A 21,099-nucleotide genomic window follows, 5' to 3' on the forward strand; every position below is an offset into this window, starting at 1 on the left:
TTTTAGTATATCACCCAAGGTAGCTAAATAGCACCAAGGAAATTGTTGCACTGCCTTATGTGCATTTCTCTAAATAATTTTAAAGAAATCTTATTTTTAAACAATTAGTGTCTATGACTCATTACTCACATCTGAATTAAATTTATATCATACAGGAAACTCGATACTGCACCTAGATATTCAACTCTTGCTTTGTTGTTGATGTGATAAAACAAGTAACTTACATAATGCTCTCTAGCACCATCTCTACAGGCATGCATCTGTGTATTTGGACAGGTTAGCTGAAATTTAATAGAATTTAGCAGAATTTAGTTTTTTAGAAACTGCAAAAAGGCTATACATTTTGCATAAACACTTTGCATAAACTTTGAATAAATCTAAAATATTTTATGTTTTATACTATTCAAAAGTCAATAATTTTGTATGTATTCTATTTGTACACTAATAGTTTTAAACATGTACTTAGAACATTAAAAAATTACCCTGTTTTTCAGGAAGCAGCATGCAGAAGAGCAAAAAGGAAATCTAAAATTCCTGTTTGTTTAAATCACAGTGACAGCTAAACTAAAAGGTCAGTAACATTAGAGGGGTCAGAATTTTTTTTAAAGAAACCAGTATTCTTTTTTACGATTTTAGACATAAAATGGATGTGTGTAATTTGCCTTGCTGAGCAAATTGGTCATTTTATGTTTACCAAACCTTAAATTAAAAAACCCTCTTCAAAAACCCAGAGGATTATTTTGGGGAAACCCACAATGATTTATTCTTACAGTTTTTGACATCATCCATGCACCACAAGCAGTATAGTGGATTAGCCTACGTGTAATCTGGATTTTGTAATCAGATTATAAAATTTAAGTTGTAAGGATATTGCATTTGTGAATATACTTAAAACCTACTCTGGGTAGTAAATGTACTCACGTAATGTAAAATATTCTACAATGTAAAACTTTTTATATAATATTTTAGTGGAGTTTTATCTTTATTGAACAACAGTGGAAAGTATAGACAGGAATGTATGGGGAGCAGAGAGAGCAGATGAATCAGCAAAAGACCTCGACCCAGAAATCCCCACATTTCTATGTCGACACACTTAACCACTATTGCCGCTGACCAAAGTGTACCTTTTTATGAATTAGATGATCATTGTTTCCACAATGGCAGTAAATTATTTAATTGATTTATTCTCCCCAATTATTTTTCATGTTTACATTTTCCATTCTATTAATTTTTATTTTGTTGATTCAGACTGTTTAATGAAAGGGAAAGTTACAAAATCCAAAAGTAACCTAAAAGTAATCCATGAGTAATTAGATTACATTAAAAATAAGGCGTAATCAATTATATATGTCTACAATAAAAATTTAGAGTAATTGCGTCATTTAGATAAAAGGCATAATTTACCCAAAATCTTTAATTCTGCTGTCATTTACTAACCCTCCGCTCCAAATCTATGAATATTCATTTTCCTTCAGCTTAGTCCCTTTATTCATCAGGGGTCACCACAGCGGAATAAACAGCCAACTTATCCAGCATTTGTTTTACGCAGCCCTTCTAGCTGCAACCCAGTACTGGGAAACATCCATACACATACACTACGGCCAGTTTAGTTTATTCAGTTCACCTATACCTATATATGTCTTTGGACTGTAGATTGAAACTCAAATGAACATGGGGAGAACATGCAAACTCCACACACACAACTGTCTGAGCTGTAACTCGAACCAGCAACCTTCTTGCTGTGAGGCGACAGTGCTAACCACTGAGCCACTGTGTCGCCCACCTGTATGAACATAAAAGTCATATAATACTATCTTATGTTATCAGTATCTTCTCCGATGAACACACAGTATGGCTAACAAACTTGTTGTTGGGTAATCAACTCTGTTGATTCCATAGTATTTTTTCCCCATATGAAGTGTGGGGACACTTGACATTTTGTTTACCCACATTTTACAAAGTATCTTCTTTTGTGTTCAGCATGAAATGTAAACAGTGAAACTAAAAGCTTATTGCAGTAGATATTCTTTCGGATAAACACCTCTTTGTAAGATCAGAAAAGTAACAAAAACCAAGTAGTTTACGGTCCCAAATTGGTATAATCTGGTGATATTCGGTGGAAAGTACCAGCATCAGTGAATTGGTGTGCGTGTGTCTTTAAGAGCCTCAGCGATCTGCTGTGATGCCCATTATTGCCTGTGACTGTACCTGACGCAGCTGAAGCAGTGAGTGAGGAAACCCGCCGCCAGCATCCTGCACCATGGAGGCGGCCAAAGCACCAAAGCCATGGACGTTATATTTACCGAATCCCAGCTCGCTGTTTCCTCTCTTCGTGTTCATTTTAAGCCAATGTTATCGGATAAGCGCAGACGACGGCGGCATAGAAGAACTTGCAACGGAGAAAGAAGCAGAGGAAAGTCACAGGCAGGACAGCGTGAATTTACTCACATTCATTTTGCTTTTGACACTCACTATACTCACAATATGGCTCTTCAAACACAGAAGAGTGCGCTTCCTGCACGAAACCGGACTGGCAATGATATACGGTGAGAAATCCGTCTTTTTAACATTGCGAAAGACGTCAGACATCGTCTGTGTTTTAAAACCGAGCGAGTCTCCGAGCGTGACAGCGTTTTTTTTCTTGCGGAAATAGTATCGAGTCATGAGGTTTGAATATTTTTTAGTCGCACATTTTTTTGCGCATTTTCTTTCTAACCAGGTAGCTTGTTAGGTTTTGAGACACAACCGTCACGTTAAACCTTAGCTAACGTTAAGCCTGGTATGAATGAGCCCATGTAGCTTGCTAGCTTGAACGAGTGCTAATACAAACCCCGTGGACCGAATATCATCATATTTCAATGTGCTGTTGAAATATTACTGCGTTCCTTGTGGTTTTGCATGGTGACTTTTCAAAATGATCGTGGCTGATAACAAGATGACACATGTCTGTGTTTTGATATTGCATAATGATATGCGTAAACTGTTTTTTAGGGTCTCTTATACGCCTTGGTTTAATTTCTTTATGTGTTTCAGTCATAACTCCACGACATAACTCCACGTTGTCAGTTCCTCATTCTGGCTTTGAGTGCTGTCAGCTTTTGCATTTCAGGTTTGAACAATCCACAGAAACATGTCATGCCTTCTAGGTCAAGAGTCAGCAAACAGATTGGAAGGTCTAAAAATTGCCTTCCTCACCATAAACATGTTGCACATGTTTTTAATCTGTGGAGCACCAAATGGGGATAATTTCTGATTAATTTTACTGGACTGTATTTTCCAAAAGCATCTTAAGCTTAAGTTGATCATAGCTCAAGTGACAATGGTTCTACGATTAGCCTATAGTTTTGCGATTTATTTTGGGAAAGGCAGCTCTGGTTTGAACAATTCCAGGATTATGGATATGATATTTGCAGTAAACTCATAGAGAAAGTACATGTAAAGCATTATATTGAAACTTCTGTTTTTATTTTACTAAGCAACTCACCACAGAGTTATGGGATCAGAAAAACATCAATCTGCAAACATTTTTCAGATTTAAAATAAGGGAAATAAACATGCATCATGGATGTGACCAAAACAACATACTTTGTAAGAATTCTGTGAATTAAACTGCACAACCCAAAAGAAAACAATGCCAAGCTATAAGATAAGAGTTGGCTCACTATAGAACAAAAACGATTGAATCAGATTGATTTAATTTTATTTTATTTAACAATTTTGCATTTATGAGGAAAAAGCTTCGTTATGGATGTGACAAGTGTGACATTGGCACTTGTGTGACTTTGGTAAATCAAAGATAAGTTTTTGAAAACATTGACAGAGACACTTTTAAATACATGCTTATGCAAAAAACAAACAAAAAAAAACTTAGAAACGGTTTTGCTATTTTGGTGAAAACCTTTTGTCATGACAAGGTTGACATTTGCATGGAATTGCTCTTCTTCATGCAGTGGGCTGTATGCACAGCCAGTGTTCTTCAGCCAATGATAAACTTCCGGAAAAAACGTAATTTTCAATTTCATAAGGTCTCTTTTTACAGCATTGATGTTGTAATGTAATTAAAATGCATTCAGGTAAACAATCTTTATTTATTTAGCTGTTCAAGCGTAACATGAGAAGAAAGACTTTGTAACTGCTAGTGCCGTCAGGATCATCAGGCGATTGCAGAAACTCCATTGAAAATACTGGGGTAAAATAAATTTTCATATTTTGTAACAAATGGCGGGGGAAATTAAATTTAATGCAGTGCTTCTTATCTGGTCGGAGACCCACTTTATGTCATATATCTATCCAGCAGTGAAGATCACTGATCAGACCTCAAACATGGCAGTTTTACAATATAAAAATTAAATAGAAAGACGATAACTTTTTCAAGGTATACCACAGTTTGAAAAAGTCAAAACCCCACTGAAAAACCTTGACTTTTCCAAACCGCCAAACTTTTCTGCTATACCGTTCCTAAGGTATGTGTATGATTTTTTTATTTACGTTTTTTTATCTCCAGCATAAAAGATCCAAAAAATGTTGTTTAAAATTGGAAATAAATCTGTGTTTTATAAATGAATGAAGACAGCAGAAGTTAATGATTCATTTGAATTCATTTTGAATCATTTGATTCACTTAGTTTACTGTTATAATTTATTATTATTACTGTATCCATAATTTGTTTTTCATATTATGTATCCACAATATGTTTTTCAAAATAAAATATATTGTGTTCAAAGGGGGGAAAAATAAAATGAAACTATAAAAATTTATCATAACAACACAATCTTATACCTGCCCATGCCAATAGAAATGCAGTACTCTGGAAGTGCTGAGGCTGGCTGGCTGAAATTTAAAAGTCTGTGTGCATATACACCATTAATGGCAACAGCCTGTTTTAAGCTTCCAAAATGAGCAAATTGGCTTAAAAGTAGTTCATGTGAATTGGTTTTAGACCATGTCTTTTGAAGTCATATGAAAGCTTTTGGTACAGGGAACAGAATTAATTTAAAGTTTTATACATATATTTTAAAAAAGAGCCTATTACCAGACATCTGTCATAGAGATCGTTAGTCAATGAATGATGAGCAATTTCATTCATTCATATATTTTTTTCAGCTTAGTCCCTTTATTCATCAAGGGTGGCGACAGCGGAATAAACCGCTAACTTATCCAGCATATGTTTTACGAAGTTGTACTGGGAAACTCCCATACACACTCATTCATACACACACACTACGGCCAATTTAGTTTTTTCTATTCACCTATATTGCATGTCTTTGGTCTGTTGGGGAAACCGAGCACAGGAGGAAACCCACACAAACACGCAGAGAACATGCTCTAACTTTGCACAGAAATGCCTATTGGTCTAGCCAGGACTCGAACCAGCAACCTTCTTGCTGTAAAGCGACAGTGCTAACCACTAAGACACTGTGTCGCGTCTGTACAAAATGTTAAGGTATTTTATTCTTGGCTCTACCATTCTAGACTAGTCTTTTACAAAATAACCAAGGAACTTCAATTAATTAATTAAGTAAATAAAATTAAATATATTTCTGAAGGTTACAACTGTCAAAAGATAGTGCTTGGTGTCCAGGGCCCTGCTGTGAATGACTTGAGCACATCTGTGGCCACAGTCTCTCACACTGCTCTAGTGCGATCTTGCTCCATTCTTCTTTCAGTCTGTTGCCGAGGGATCTTCTGATAAAAATTTGCATTCGTTCTGCCATGTGGCTGTATAAGAGGCACGACTCTTGCTGCAGAAAACATCCCCCAAACCACGACACTCCCTCAACAGAACATAATGTTTCTCATCAGATCCAAAGAAATTAAAGTTGCTTTCCGACATTTGTGTTGACTAAATTGTCATTGAGATAGTCCTCCACCTTATCCTGTACTGCATTGTTTTTTTATGGACAATCAGCCTCTTTAAGGGACTACTTCATTAAGACGTGTGAAAATTTAAAGGCCTTGAGCAAAGTCAGCAAACACCTCTGTTTTCACAAGCCTTTTTTTTTAATTGAAATGATAGATCTCACATTAGTAGATGCTCTATAATTACTATGGTTCAATATTATTTACCTACTGGCCTGTTTTGTTTTCAGTTGTAAGATTTATGCTGCCCTTAATTGGTGGAATCAGTTTGTCTGATTTGGTTAAATTTTTCACTGGCCAGAGTGATTTAATAAGCAGGAGGGTTCCGACTGTTGCAGTATAGGCAGAAAAATGGATTATAATTCTCAGATCTGTCTAATTTAATACTGCAGTCAGATGCCACTTAATAGATCTCTCTTACTTCATTCTCTCCAGCCACTTGTTTGATGTCAGTCTATTTTTGTTTTACTTTTGCCATATGTTGATTCAGACATAAAGAGTTCTTTGTTTCGTTTGGTTTCACATTGAAAGGAAAACTGGTGCTGTAGATAGATTTAACTTATCACTGTGTTCATGCATCTAAATTGATGACCCGGGGGGCCAGGGGTCTTTACATATTTGTGTGACATACTGGACAGCATGATACCCTTGTGTGCAGCTGGTTTTCTTCTGATTAAATAACAGCCGTTTACAAGTTTTGGGGGACTTCCTACTAACAGTACGCCTACAGTGAAGCTCATAGGTCGTTTTCTGCTGGAGTTCTGTGTATATACTTCAGAGTTTTAAAGGAACATTTATTTTATCAAATGGTAGTAAGGTTTTATTTCTAAAAAAAGTTTATTGTATTCAGCAGGCACACATTAAATTGACTGAAAATTATTGTAAATATATTTATAGTGTTGCAAAATATTTCCTTGGCAATTAAATGCTGCTTACCAAATAATTCTAAAAGAAATAAGTGTTTTCCAAAAAATACAGAGCATTGCTCGATCATGTGGACCTGGAGTGATGGTGCTGTAAATTCAGCTTTGTCATTACAGGAATAAATGACACATTTTCTTAACTGAAGTATTTTCTATATTGATATATTTAAAAAAAACATTTATATTTTTGCTGACTTTTTAATCAAGTGAATACAGTTCTGATGAGCATATTTTTTATTATTAGAAACACTTATATGTTTCTTAAGAGGCTTAATCTAGTAAATTTCAATTTATTATAACTTCTTTGTTAAGCTGCTTTAACCCAATATACATTGCAAAAGCACTATAGAAATAAGCATGAATTGAACTGAATGTAGAACAAATGTCAGACTTTTAAAATGTAAAATAATTGTTACGCCCCATGTTTCAATCAGTACATGTATCAATCAATCAATCAGTAAACATTAAGGCAATGTATAGGTGTCATGTATATCATTCAGGCTGCACAATATATCAATTCAACATCGATATCGCTGATGACTCCATATGACTCCACAAATGTACCTAGTCAATTATAACCCTGACTCCACATTACAGATCCTGTGATGTGAATATTGTACATTCCCACATTGCAATATCAGTGCTAAAACGTTATATTGTGCAGCCTTAATTGCAACATTATATATTTTTTTATATCGTGCAGCCCTAATGTATATATTAGGAAAGAAAATGCTTCTAAGCCACCTCATCTCTGAATTTGATTATAAATGCCTTATAACTTTATTTCCAATGTTCCATCCTTAAAAGTTAATCTTTTAAATTCCTACCCATCAAACACCCTGTCAGAGCTTTCTCAAGTGTGTAATTAGCTTTGATAGTTTGCACTTCTTATTAATTGTCCCCTCATTTTGATGATGAATCGCTTTCAAATACAATGCTGTCTATTGCATTGAACCTGTTCTGCACAAGGTGTTTTTTTATACATGCGAAAATCAAGGCTAGTATGCCTTGGCCCAGACAATGGAGACACCTGCTCACAGTCTGCATGGACAGATGGTAATGCTACAGTTGTGTCTACTTGGGTATGTTTGGTTTTCTACTGTATGTCAGAGGCAGTGCTTAGACTGGGCTATCAGTACTCTACCACCCCTGGAGAAACAGGAAATTCCCAGTAAAGTGTTGTAATTGTGTTTTGCTCTGACGTCACGTGCTGTGGCATACACAACAACAGCACAGGGCCAGACAAGCACTATAAGCTGCTTTAGCTGGATTCTGATTGGACGGGAGGTCTCAGAGGTCACTCATTGTCTTTGGCTGGTTCTAAATGTGATGCTAACCCAATTACTAATGCCTCGCACATGCTCATTTAAGCCTCACTTCACACCGTGTGCTGCATTTGTATTTTTGACTTTCAGCAAAGGGTCTAGTTATGTTTAGATTAGAAATTCTTTCTCTGTTCTGCTGGTTTGTGCTTGTACTCTCTCCTGTCTACACAACACACGCTCACACATGCAACACACACACTTATCTCTGAAACTACATGGAAATGATGTCATCCTGACATTCAGCCAGATAGGGTTGTTCTGAACAGGAGAGCTATTTTGTGTGACCTCTTATCTTAATAACAGATTACAATAAAGTAAAATCACATTTTGCTAATAAGCATTGGTATTAAAGAACTCCTATTTTACCCATTTTACAAGGTGCAAGTTAAGCCTTTGGTGTGTCCAGTGTGTCTGTAAAGTTTCAGCTCAAAAATACCTATCAGATTATTTATTATACAATGCAAAAACATGCCAGTTTTTGGCTCAGAGGACATTGTAGCTGGTTTTGTAGCCTGTGCCTTTAAATGTTCAGGAGTATTTTTTTATTTTAACAGATTTGTGTGTGTTGAGCATCAGTTAAGACAACATTAGCACATGTCAGCTTTACTTGTGGGAAAAGCTGGATAATTTGGAGCTTTTGTCAGCTAATTTCATCTTGAAATTTCATCTAGAATAATCATCGGGGTGGGATCAAAATCGATGATTTAACACAAAACTGCAAGTGTGTGATGCGTGATGACGCGTCGGTTTCTCATTATTTTATATAACTGAGTTTTCTCATCCTATGAGAAGACCCTGCTTCTTAATTTTTCATGAGCATGTGCTTTCTGAAAGCAAGGCACACCTACTAAACTGTGATGCAATGACTGGATGAGACAGCGTCTGCGCACAGCACGGGTCGTATGTGTTTGTTTCCATGATCCATGGGGTTTGTTGCACATTTTTCTCCACAATTCTGTCAGGGCCGATACAGCAAAGGTGTTGGTTTGCAGCAAGCATTTTTGTTGGGAGAGCTGTTTGAAAATTGAAGAATGACAGACTTTTTTTTTATCAGTTGAACTCCCTACCATTCAGACACATCGCCTATATCCGTGCTGCTGTGTTCGCCCATGTTTAAAATCCTTGAATTTACTGGAATGGCTAATGGTTGAAATACTCAGTGCAAGAGACCTGCAGCACTGCTGTACACTGTGTCTGCATTCAGACCAGGGAATTGTGGAGGAGAGAAGTCCTCCTCATTTATAGTGTTTATATAAACATGATTTTCTTTATAATGACATAACAAATTGTGGTTATGTGTAAAATTATGTAAAACAAATGTAGCAGGGCATTAAATTACCAACTGTATATTTCTTTTATTTTAACTTTGTAAACTATAAAATCATGGTTCTCCTCACGGTTTGTGTATCATTTTGTGAGCTAACTGACAACAGTGAAAGAGGGTGGTTTAATGACCCTTTAAATGCAAATGAGCTGGTTCTCCCCGCCCACACTTGTGTGTCTGCTTCTCATGCATTAATGTTTGAAAAATAGCAATCGGTGACAGACACGGATTAAACGGAGATTCAGCTTTTTGGTCAAAAATATCAAGTAAGTTTACTTGATGTAATTGTGGTGGAGTTTAGGGTTGCACAGTATATCGTTTCGGCATCGATACTGCAATGTGTGCATCCGATATGGTCACATGGGAAAGATATGTTCAGTTGACTTGCAGTGTAATTTTTACTTTCACGTGTATATAAAACCTTAATGCATACACTGTTTATTTCACTTTTATCTTTGCTTTGTTGCATTTGCATTTATTTATGCTTTGTAGTTTGTTTATTACATCTTATGCATGATTCACTCCCCTACAGAATCATGTTAGTCAGTTAAAATTAATACATTCGGTAACACTTAAGGGATCAATTCTCAATATTAGCTAGTTGCTTATTAGCATACATGTTACTGAGATATAGGCTCCTTATTAGTACTTAAAACGCACGTTCTGTATGATCTTATCCTACATCTCTAATCCAGTATCTAAACCAACTTAATAACTATTAATAAGGAGCAAATTAGGAGTTTATTGAAGCAAAAGTCAAAATGGTTTGCTAAGAGCCAGAACTGAAACTTAAAACAAGGTGCAACCAAAAAATATTTCCAAGTATAAGTATATCACAGTATATATTGCATAAAAACAAAATATCGCAATGTCAGATTTTTCCAATATCATGCAGTCCTAGTTGAGTTTATTCAAGCCTTTCTGAAACGATGAGTCACACAGAAATGCCATTTAAAAAGTTCACAATACACACACATGCACACATGTAGCTTTGCACTGTTTATGCTCTTGCAAATTGTTGCTCCTTGTATATTGTTGTACTGACACTTTGCGGCTGTGGTGATTCCAACGGTTATGAAATCCATTGCGATTTTACTGTTTTTGCTTTATTACAAACATGCTTTGTTTTAAAAACGTTTAAACTTGTAAAACTCATTCCTGAGGTGCAGCTGATCACAAAGAGGATCTTTTAATCCCAGTTTCTTTGCAAAGGTGTAAATATGTCCCTGTTAATCAATTCGGTGGGCAAGGTAAATCGCATTCTTACATCACGCTGTGGTGGGCCTCAAAATCACTAGGATTTGGATTCTGTTTAAATGTCGGGAAATTTTAAAAAGGATAATTGCTGGTTTTATCTACCTCCAGTATGACTGTGGACACACTATACCTACACACAGTTCTGTCTAAATAACTGCCAAAAGTAGATTTTTGCATCACAGGTGCCCTTAAAGCAATACATTTATATGTATATACATATGTTTTATTTATACATAAGGGCAGTATGCCTTTTTGAGGAACTTGATTGAGTTATTATTAGTGACATTTCCAAAATCACCGATTTGGAACGACCAACTTCTCTTTCTTCAGCTTAATATGAGGTAAAAAAAGAGGGCCTCAGATTGTTGTTTCAACATACAAAGTGTGTTTTCAAAGATTACTGAATTACAGAATATAAACAAATTTCTTTCAGTTAGATTTTAGGAACTCCGCAAATATTCACCATTGTGTTTGCGGTGTATGATGGATTGTGACTGGGTCACTACCTTTAAAAAAAGACATACAATAAAAGTTATAATGTCTCTTCAGGAATACTTCTCTGTTGATGGACTAATGTACACGCAAAGGTAATATTTTGTCACATTAAATCATGGTGTGTGCACAGTACACTGAATCTAACACGTTTTACTATGTTTGAATCCACAACTGAAATGTGAAAAAAAAAACTTTCCTCGCCAAGGGAGAGCTGTCGTGATCTAGCATTGATTTAAAGAAGTTTATTTTGGATTTTAAGAAAAAAAAAATTCCGATGTGGTGATGTGTTTTTGCCTCAGTTCTTGTTTCTGTAGCCCATGCTGTTTGTGCTGTTGACTTCCTCTGGCACTTCATTAGTATGGAAATACCCTCCAACAGATTTGACACAGCAGGCTCTCATCTCTACTTGCTGTCATCACACAGAAACAAATGTGCCCATACTGTGTGTTAAGGAGAAGAAGGTGTAATTTCAGCGCCACTGCAAAAAAATGTTGCTTCCAAACAAGTTTCCCTTTCAGCAAGCCGTTTTTTACAAAGTGCATGAATTGAATGTGTGTATGTGACTGGTCTATCTTCTGTGTGTTGGACAGGTCTGTTGGTGGGTGTTATTTTGAGGTATGGCATTCCCTCCACCAGCTACCATAATAAAACTCCTCCGAGCTGCATGCTGAAGGAGGGTCCTGTCAGCACTGTGCTTCTCAATGTTAGCGGGAAGTTCTTTGAATACACGCTCAAAGGGGAGATCAACCTTCGAGAAATCCACAGTGTGGAGCAGAATGACATGTTGCGCAAGGTACGTCAGCAAACGCTCTTATTAAAACACTTCTCATAAAAACAGCAGAGGTTTAATTTTAATTTTGAGGTCTAACTTCAGTTCTCTGTCCAGCATGCCTGGAAAGTATTAAAATGTTCTGGTTAATTGAAATATAGCTGGTATGAAATACTAAAACTGAAATGATAAAAAATTGAACAGCTAAATTGAAAAATAAAAAGAGGAAGTAGAAGGTTCAGTAATTTAGGTTGAATTAAGTCGAGGGGGACTTCAATTACTGGATATACACACACACATACATATATACACATACTCACCGGACACTTCATTAGGTAAACCTTACTAGTTTCGGGTTGGACCCGCTTTTGCTTTCAGAACTGCCTTAATCCTTCATGGCATAGATTCAACAAGGTACTAGAAGTATTCCTCAGATTTTGGTCCATATTGACATAATAGCATCACACAGTTGCTGCAGATTTGTCGGCTGCACATCCATGATCTCTCATTCCACCACATTCCAAAAGTGCTCTATTGGATTGAGTTCTGGTGACTGTGGAGGCCATTTGAGCACAGTGAACTCATAGTCATGTTCAAGAAACCAGTCTGAGATGATTCACACTTTATGACATGGCGTATCATCCTCTTTGAAATAGCTATCAGAAGATGGGTACTCTGTGGCCATTAAGGGATGGACATGGTGAGCAACAATACTCAGGTAGGCTGTGTCCTTGACAACATGCTTAATTAGTAGTAATGAGCCCAAAGTGTGCCATTAAAATATCCCCCACACCATTATACCACCACCAACAGACTGAACCGTTGTTACAAGACAGAATGGATCAATGCTTTCATGTTGTTGATGCCAAATTCTCACCCTACCATACAAATGTCGCAGCAGAAGTCGAGACTTATCAGACCAGGCAACATTTTTCCAATCTTCTATCATCCAGTTTTGGTTAGCCTGTGTGAATTGTAGCCTCAGTTTCATTTTCTTAGCTGACAGGAGTGGCACTAGGTGCGGTCTTTTGCTGCTGTAGCTCATCTGCCTTAAGTTTGGATGTGTTGTGCATTCAGAGATGCTCTTCTGGATACCTTAATTGCAACGAGTGTTTATTTGAGTCACTGTTGCCTTTCTATCAGCTCGAACCAGTCTGGCCATTTTCGGACCATTCTCTGTAAACCCTAGAGATGGTTGTGTGTGAAATCCCAGTAGATCAGCAGTTTCTGAAATACTCAGACCAGCCCGTCGGTCACCAACAACCATGCCACAATCAAAGTCACTTAAATCACCTTTCTTCCCTATTCTGATGCTATGTTTGAACTGCAGCAGATTGTCTTGACCATAGCCCCATTCACACAGTGATACTGGTAAATATCTGGAAAATTTCCGGAAAGACTTTACCGGTATATTGAAAAAAGCGCTGTTCACACAGGCGAGGACGTTACGGAAATTTTCCGGAAAAGAGCATTCACACATCCATTCCAAAATACCGGTAAATTCTGACATCATTCACCACAAATGAGCTTTAAACGGCTGCGCTTGTATTTGTAAACATTTGACTAAATTACAAACTCAGTGGATGATCAATATTGTGAACAACTTTCGCAGGATCACTTTCGCATGTCGAGATGTTCATAATATGTGCGTGTGCAGTGGCTCACAGGGTGTTTCACAGTCACACGCAAAGCTTGAAGGTAAACAAACAACGGCTTATCATAAGCATCTCATCAATGATTATTTACACAGTTGGCATTAAGAAGAACATATAAACGTGATCTGACTAACTTCTAGCAGCTAAATGTGTCTGGAAAAATATTCAAAGGCTTTTATCCTCCCAAACCGCGCGGACGTAAATGCGTCTGACTGTTGTGATTGGCTAAAGCAGACGTCTCACGTCAGCACGTTCTAGACGTGCACGCGCTTATTACGGGAATCTTCCTTCTGCATTCACACAGCGCAGCATTCCGGCAAATTGCCGGTAATGTTACAACTTCTCTTTCCGGAAAATAGCCAGAACGAATTTACCGGTATTTGCAAAAAGGACCTGTTCACACATACAACCTTTCCAGAAAATTGCCGGCAATTTTCCGGAAAGGTCTGTATGTGTGAAAGGGGCTCATGTCTACATGCCTAAATGTACTGAGTTGCTGCCATGTGATTGGCTGATTAGAAATTTGTTTTAACGATCAGTTACACAGGTGTACCTAATAAAGTGGCCAGAGAGTGTATGCACACACACACACACACACACACGTGGAAGATAAAAAAAAACACACTCCTGGAAGATAAAAAAAGCATTAAGCAAATATTTAAATATGAATTAATCACTTTATTAAAACATGACTAAAACATCACATCACCACAGTCTTGATTGTGGATTAAAGAAACGTTCATATTTGTTTCAGTAGAAAAACACATGACTACATGATTTACTGTTTTAACATTAAGCTACTTGTAGTGCCTATATATATATTTCTTTAAATTTAAACTGTTCAATTTATTTACATTTTCTGACAATTAATTATCCTTTTTTTACAGCTGACCTTTGACCCAGAGGTTTTCTTCAATATTCTGCTACCTCCCATCATTTTCCATGCCGGATACAGCCTCAAGAAGGTATGAGTGATATCGTGAGCAGGGTATTTATCTTTATTCTTTTTCTTTTTAAACTCTCTATTTGCTTCTTTAGCATGGTGTTCATACATTAAATTGCTTCTTTACCTTACATTATACAATTCTGAGATATAATCTATTGAGTGCAAGTAAACCTGATCTCTGTTCAACCATTTTTTTTCCTAAGTGGAAGCTTTAACCATAGGAGAGGAGTGCTATACAGACCAGCTCAGATGATTTTGTTTAAGAGTGACTAAGAGCTGGTGTAGATTTGTATTTTATTACACACTGGCATCTTTTAAACTGAGTTCTGTTAAAGTGTATTGAACAGGAAGTCAGATTGTGGTCTGCAAAACCAAATTGGGTTAGTGTTTAGTTTTCTTGGTCCTCGTGACCTGTTATTTAGTAGCTTACAGTGCTACTTTGGCCTATTTATAGAAGTATTATGATGGGGTTTGGTAATATGAACAAAAAAAATCATATCTTTGTATTTTTGGGCTGAAGTCTATATATTCCTGTGTTTCCTTTCTTACAATTGGATAAAAATTTGTTTTATTCTATCTATCAATCTATCCATCTGTCTGTCTATCTGTCTGTCTGTCCGTATACAGTTGAAATCAAAATTATTAGCTCTCCTGTGAATTGTTTTTCTTTTTCATACATTTCCCTTTTATATATGCACTTAAGAGGGCAAGACATTTCTTACAGTATTTCCAACAATATTTTTTTCTGAAAATGACTTATTAATTTTATTTCTGCTAGAATTAATGCAGTTTTAATTCATCATCATCATCATCATCATCATTTTCTTGTCGGCTTAGTCCCTTTATTAATCCAGGGTCGCCACAACGGAATGAACCGGCAACTTATCCAGCACGTTTTTACGCAGCGGATGCCCTTCCACACAATGGGCAATTTAGCCTACCCAATTCACCTGTACCGCATGTCTTTGGACTGTGGGGGAAATATATATATATATATATATATATATATATATATATATATATATATATATATATATATATATATATATATATATATATATATATATATATATATATATATTGTTACAGACATACAGTGTCATCCTGCAACTGTTTTGCAGCATGTGCAATGTCCCAAACACTATTTTTAACTTTCCAAAATGGGCAAAAAAAAAAATTGTTTTACTCTCTTATAGTCAAAACATGTAAAAAATAAATAAATAAATAAAAGATATGTATTCAAAAACAGTCAGGAAAAAGTGTTTTAAGTAAATTCAGGCCACGAGTCCACATACATGGACTTAATTTTTCTCTAAAAGTACATCATATCAAAGTATTATACTTTTGTGTACAAAATCTTATACTTATTAGATTCCAATAAACCCAAATAGCAAAGAGAAATAAAAAATGCAGGTAAAAATAACACCTTGGGCCTTAATAGGTTATAACACATGTCTTTGAACTGTGGGGGTAACCAGCGCCCAGAGAATACTCACGCAGACATGGGTAAAACATGCAAAATCCACACAGAAATGCCAACTGACCCAGCCGGGACTTGAATCAGTAACCTTCTCGCTGTGAGGTGACAGTGCTAACCACTGAGCCACTGTGCTGCCTAAAAGAAATCAGTTATTAAAAATGAGTTATTAAAACTATGTTTAGAAATGTGCAGAAAAAAAAAATTTACTTTTTGTCAAACAGAAATTAGAGAAAAAATACACAGGGGCTAATAATTAGGGCTAAATATTGCCCAAATGAAAAGAGAAATTGTGAATTTAACTAAGAAAGTGCTGCACATTATTAAAAAAAAGTTGAAATGACATGACATTCTTAAATAATGCTTTTAAGTTAGCCCATAAATTTCCCAAACTATTTGATTACTATTATAGCAAAAACTGCAAAGTTATTATGTTCTACACTCAAAAGCGTTTGCTGCTTGGTCAAACTACTTATTTAATATAATATATATTTAATATAATTTGAACCAACACAATTCTTAAGTTTTGGGACAACTTAATAGTTTTATGTTCACTTAATTCCACTTAAATTTGTGGAAAGAATCAAGGTATCTGAATCAAATTGTATTGGGACAATATGAAGAAATTGTGTGAAGCCAGCATGTACATGTGGCATATTTATTGTCCAACAACAAATTAAAATAGCAAATTTTATATTTTAGTCTGAATCAATTATTGCACTTGCACCCCTAATAGAGATGGCGATATTTGAGTGAGATTTTTGAAGTGAATACTGTGTGGATTCCAGATATTAACATTAGGCTTCAGTTTGTGCTGAGTGAGCAGGGAGGCACTGAGGAAGTGAGGGTTTCTGCCAGCTGTGTATGTTTGAGACACAATCACAAGGCTACATTGTTTCCTCTCTTTGTAACTCGTTTGAGGTTTTTGATGAGCCTCACAGAATCTGGGGAAAGCAGGCGGCTCAGAGTTTGCATGAACTTTGGCAGATAATAAAGTTTACACACCAAAAATGCACACGCTGATCACTCGTTTTAATGTGCATTATAACAGTTGTTCACCTAAAAATAAAAGTTAAGAAGTCACTTGCTTTTATATTGACCCAAACCTAACCTGTATGACTTTCTTTGTACTGTAGAACATAAGAAAGCAGATTTTGAGAAATAGGTCAGCATTTATTTGCTTGGTTAACAAGTGTTTTTCAAAATGGAGGTTATGTTCCACAAAATAAAATCATTCATACATGTTTGCAAAATATGTGAAGCCGCCACAAAATCTGCACCCACAGAACACTTGCCTGATTTTCCTGGCATTGCGATTCCTCTTATTTGTGAAATTCTACAAATCCCTCATCCATTGTGTAATCATTTATTAAATGTTCTCCCTGTGTTCCTCTGGGTGCTCTGGTTTTCCCCACAGTCCAAACCCAGCAAGCACACAACATCATAAGACGTTAATATTAGGTTAGATTTAGGTCATGACATCAGGTGACCAAAATTCAATGTCTAGCCAGCGTTTATTTTGAAGGACAATGTTATTTTAATGTCCAATAACGACGTCAAATTACGCTGATATTTAGTTGATTTTAGGTTTTGTTGGAAAGTGACTAAAATCAGACATTTGATAGATGTCATAGTGGTAACGTCCACACAACGTCAAGGTGTAATATGATTAGACGTTGATATTTGGTTGATTTTACGTTGATTTTAGGTAGGATATTAGACATTGACGTTGGTCTTCAATATGACGTCATGTTGATGCCCTGTGCCTGCAGGGAAGACATACGCTTTAGGTGAATTGAATAAGCTAAATTGACCGTAATGTATGTGTGTGAATGCACAAGTGTATAGGTGTTTCCCAGTGTTGGGCATTCACTGCATAAAACATATGCTAGATAAGTTGGCCGTTCATATCTCTGTGGCGACCCATGATTAAAATAGGGACTAAGCCGAAAAGAAAATGAATGAATAATTCCAGCACCAATTTAGCATAACAATGTGGGAAAAGCATCTGCAGATTCTGTATATATAGTCTATCTTAATGGGTGTGAGAATATCACCTAACTTAAATATTATTAAGTGAGGGATCACTGGTTCGAGTCCCGGCTGGGTCAGGTTGGCTTTCTGTATGGAGTTTGCATGTTCTCACTATGTTGCTTCCGGGTGCTCATATACCATGCAGTATAGGTGAATTGAATAAACTAAATTGTCTGTAGTAAATGTGTGTGAATGCCACAGCCATAGCCATATCACCCTGCAGTTACTTACTAAAGCTAAGCAGGGCTGAGCCTGGTCAGTACTTTGATGGGAGACCACATGGGAAAACTAGGTTGCTGTTGGAAGTGGTGTTAGTGAGGCCAGCAGGAGGCGTCTAACCCCATGTCACGCAACGTCTGTCAGTCCTAATGCCCTGTATAGTGAAGGGGACACTATACTGTCAGTGAGCCCATCTTTCGGATGAGACGTTAAACTGAGGTCCTGGCTCTCTGTGGTCATTAAAAAAATCCCATGGCACTTCTAGTAAAGAGTAAGGGTGTAAAATCCTGTCTTGGCCAAATTCCCTCCATCGGCCCTTACAGATCATGGCCTCTCAATCATCCCCATTCACCGATATCTAGCAATATCTCTTCTCTCCACCAAATAGTTGGTCTGTGGTGAGCGCACTGGTGCCGTTGTCCTGTGACTGTCGTCGCATCATCCAAGTGGATGCTGCACGCTGGTGGTGGTGTGGAGAGACCCCCCCATGATTGTGAAGCGCTTTGGGTGTATGGCCACACACAATAAATGTGCTATATAAATACACATATTACATTACATGCGTGTGCATGGGTGTTTCCCTATACTGGGTTGCAGCTGGAAGGTCATCCACTGAGTAAAAGATATGCTGGATTAATTGGCAGTTTATTCCGCTGTGGCGACCCCTGATAAATAAAATAACTAAGCCGAAGTGAAAAGAATGAATTCAGAATGAAGATAAAGATGCAGGCTAAACATAATTTACAGCAGTGAACGATACCTGTACTGTAGATTTCTAAATATATAACTTTAATACATATAAAGATAATTAATACATAGTGAATGAGAGGCTGTGTGCATTAGCTCTGAGAGACTCATGTAACAACATTTATTTTCTGATCTTCTTTTTTTACCTTTCTTGGTTTCACTGAGCTAACATTACTGATTTACACTTTCACTATAATACTGGTTTCATTTCCTGCCAAGAATTGTTATAAATGCTTCCATGCTTGAACAGCTTCATTTTTGAGCTCCCATTTAGTCAGTAAACCAACTGTATTGTCTGTATTTGAATTTCATTGATCACTGTCATTTCCCATCTGTCACAGACCAGCAGTGCAGCCATTTACAGATGCAACACAAGAAGCCCTTTTGGCAGAGAAAGAGAGCGAGGTTTACGTCAAATTATCGTGTAGTTGCTTCGCTTTGTAGCAACAGAGTGACTCAGCTTCTTGTGACTGATAGTCAGACAGGAAAAAAGCTGTGCCTTGCTCTGTAAACAAGCAAAAATAGAAGGAAATAAAAGAGCTAGAACGGCAGCGTGTAAGACAGCCAAATGCTAGACTATGAGTCTTTATTGATGGTATCTGGAAGATGTTTTTGTTCTAGATATGATTGTGTCATCTTTCCACAATTTACCTTCTGATAAGTTAATATGGTGAGATGTTATTATTAACATTACATATACAACAGAGATTATACACTCACAGGCCACTATATTAGGTACACCTGTCCTACTGCTCGTTAACGCAAATTTCTAATCAGCCAATCACATGGCAACAACTCAATGCATTTAGGCATGTAGACATGGTCACGACGACCTGCTGAAGTTCAAACCGAGCATCAGAATGGGGAAGAAATATTTCAGAAACTGCTGATCTACTGGGATTTTCATGCACAACCATCTCTAGGGTTTACAGAGAATGGTTTGAAAAAGAGAAAATATCCAGTGAGCAGCAGTTCTGTGGACGCAAATGCCTTGTAGATGCCAGAGGTCAGAGGAGAATGCTCAAATTCCACTCAGGAGGAGTAACTTAAATAACCACTCGTTACAACCGACATATGCAGAAGAGCATCTTTGAACGCACAGCACATCCAACCTTGAGGCAGATGGGCCACAGCAGCAAAAGACCACACCGGGTGCCACTCCTGTCAGCTAAGAAAACGAGACTGAGGCTACAATTCACACAGGCTCACCAAAACTGGACAATAGAAGATTGGAAAAATGTTGCCTGGTCTGATGAGTCACGATTTCTGGTGCGACATTCAGATGGTAGGAGCAGAATTTGGGATCAACAACATGAAAGCATTGATCCATTCTGCCTTTTATCAACGGTTCAGACTGGTGGTGATGGTGTAATGGTGTGGGGGATATTTTCTTGGCACACTTTGGGCTCAATAATACCAACTGAGAATCGTGTCAACACCACAGCCTATCTGAGTATTGTTGCTGACCATGTCCATTCGTTTATGACCACAGTGTACCCATCTTCTGATGGCTACTTCCAGCAATTTGTTTAATATTTTCTTAAACATGATTCACACCCTTAGAAAATCATCCCATTCAATCTAAATGAAATATCCACCCTCCAAATAGAGCCATCTGCTAAAATTGTACTCCTATTGTGACGTATATAACTGAAAAACTAAATATTGTAATGTCAAATTTTTCCAATATCTTTCAGCCCCAAGCACAATGTCCTACAGAAAAGGGGTCTAAGAGAAACAAGTTCTTCTTGACTATTTGTATTTCCTATAACTACCTCATGCAAACACCATTGACTTACTGACTTCTTCAGTATTGTTTTCATACTATAAATGTCTGCTGAAAACTGTTTGACTAATTGGATTATTTAGAATATTTTTTATTGCTTTTGGTGAATTCACTTAATTATACCCTTGCATGACATTTACCATTACATACTTTATTTTTATTTCCAGAGACACTTCTTCAGGAACCTGGGATCCATCATAACGTATGCCTTCCTGGGCACTGCAATTTCCTGTTTTGTCATCGGGTAAGTCTTCATGTCCTTTAGCTCAATTAGTAGATGATA

The 21,099-nt window shown here is 36.9% G+C and overlaps 1 protein-coding gene across 4 annotated transcripts in view; it reads left to right on the forward strand.

Annotated features, from left to right (window-relative positions):
- Positions 1-2,182: 2,182 nt before the first annotated feature.
- The window catches only part of slc9a7 (solute carrier family 9 member 7), a 71,259-nt gene continuing 52,342 nt past the window's right edge, over positions 2,183-21,099 (forward strand). For 3 of the 4 annotated variants that reach the window (XM_073953007.1, XM_073953008.1, XM_005165986.6), the window contains exons 1-4: positions 2,220-2,546; positions 11,774-11,976; positions 14,495-14,572; positions 20,984-21,060. In XM_073953007.1, the coding sequence (XP_073809108.1) occupies positions 2,261-2,546; positions 11,774-11,976; positions 14,495-14,572; positions 20,984-21,060 (644 nt within the window). In that variant the 5' untranslated portion in view covers positions 2,220-2,260. Of the gene's footprint in view, positions 2,547-11,773; positions 11,977-14,494; positions 14,573-20,983; positions 21,061-21,099 lie in introns of all 4 variants that reach the window. The other variant, NM_001030077.2, reaches the window with a different exon arrangement.

The sequence above is a fragment of the Danio rerio genome, chromosome 6 (genome assembly GCF_049306965.1).
Source record: "Danio rerio strain Tuebingen ecotype United States chromosome 6, GRCz12tu, whole genome shotgun sequence".
Taxonomy (NCBI): Eukaryota; Metazoa; Chordata; class Actinopteri; order Cypriniformes; family Danionidae; genus Danio; species Danio rerio.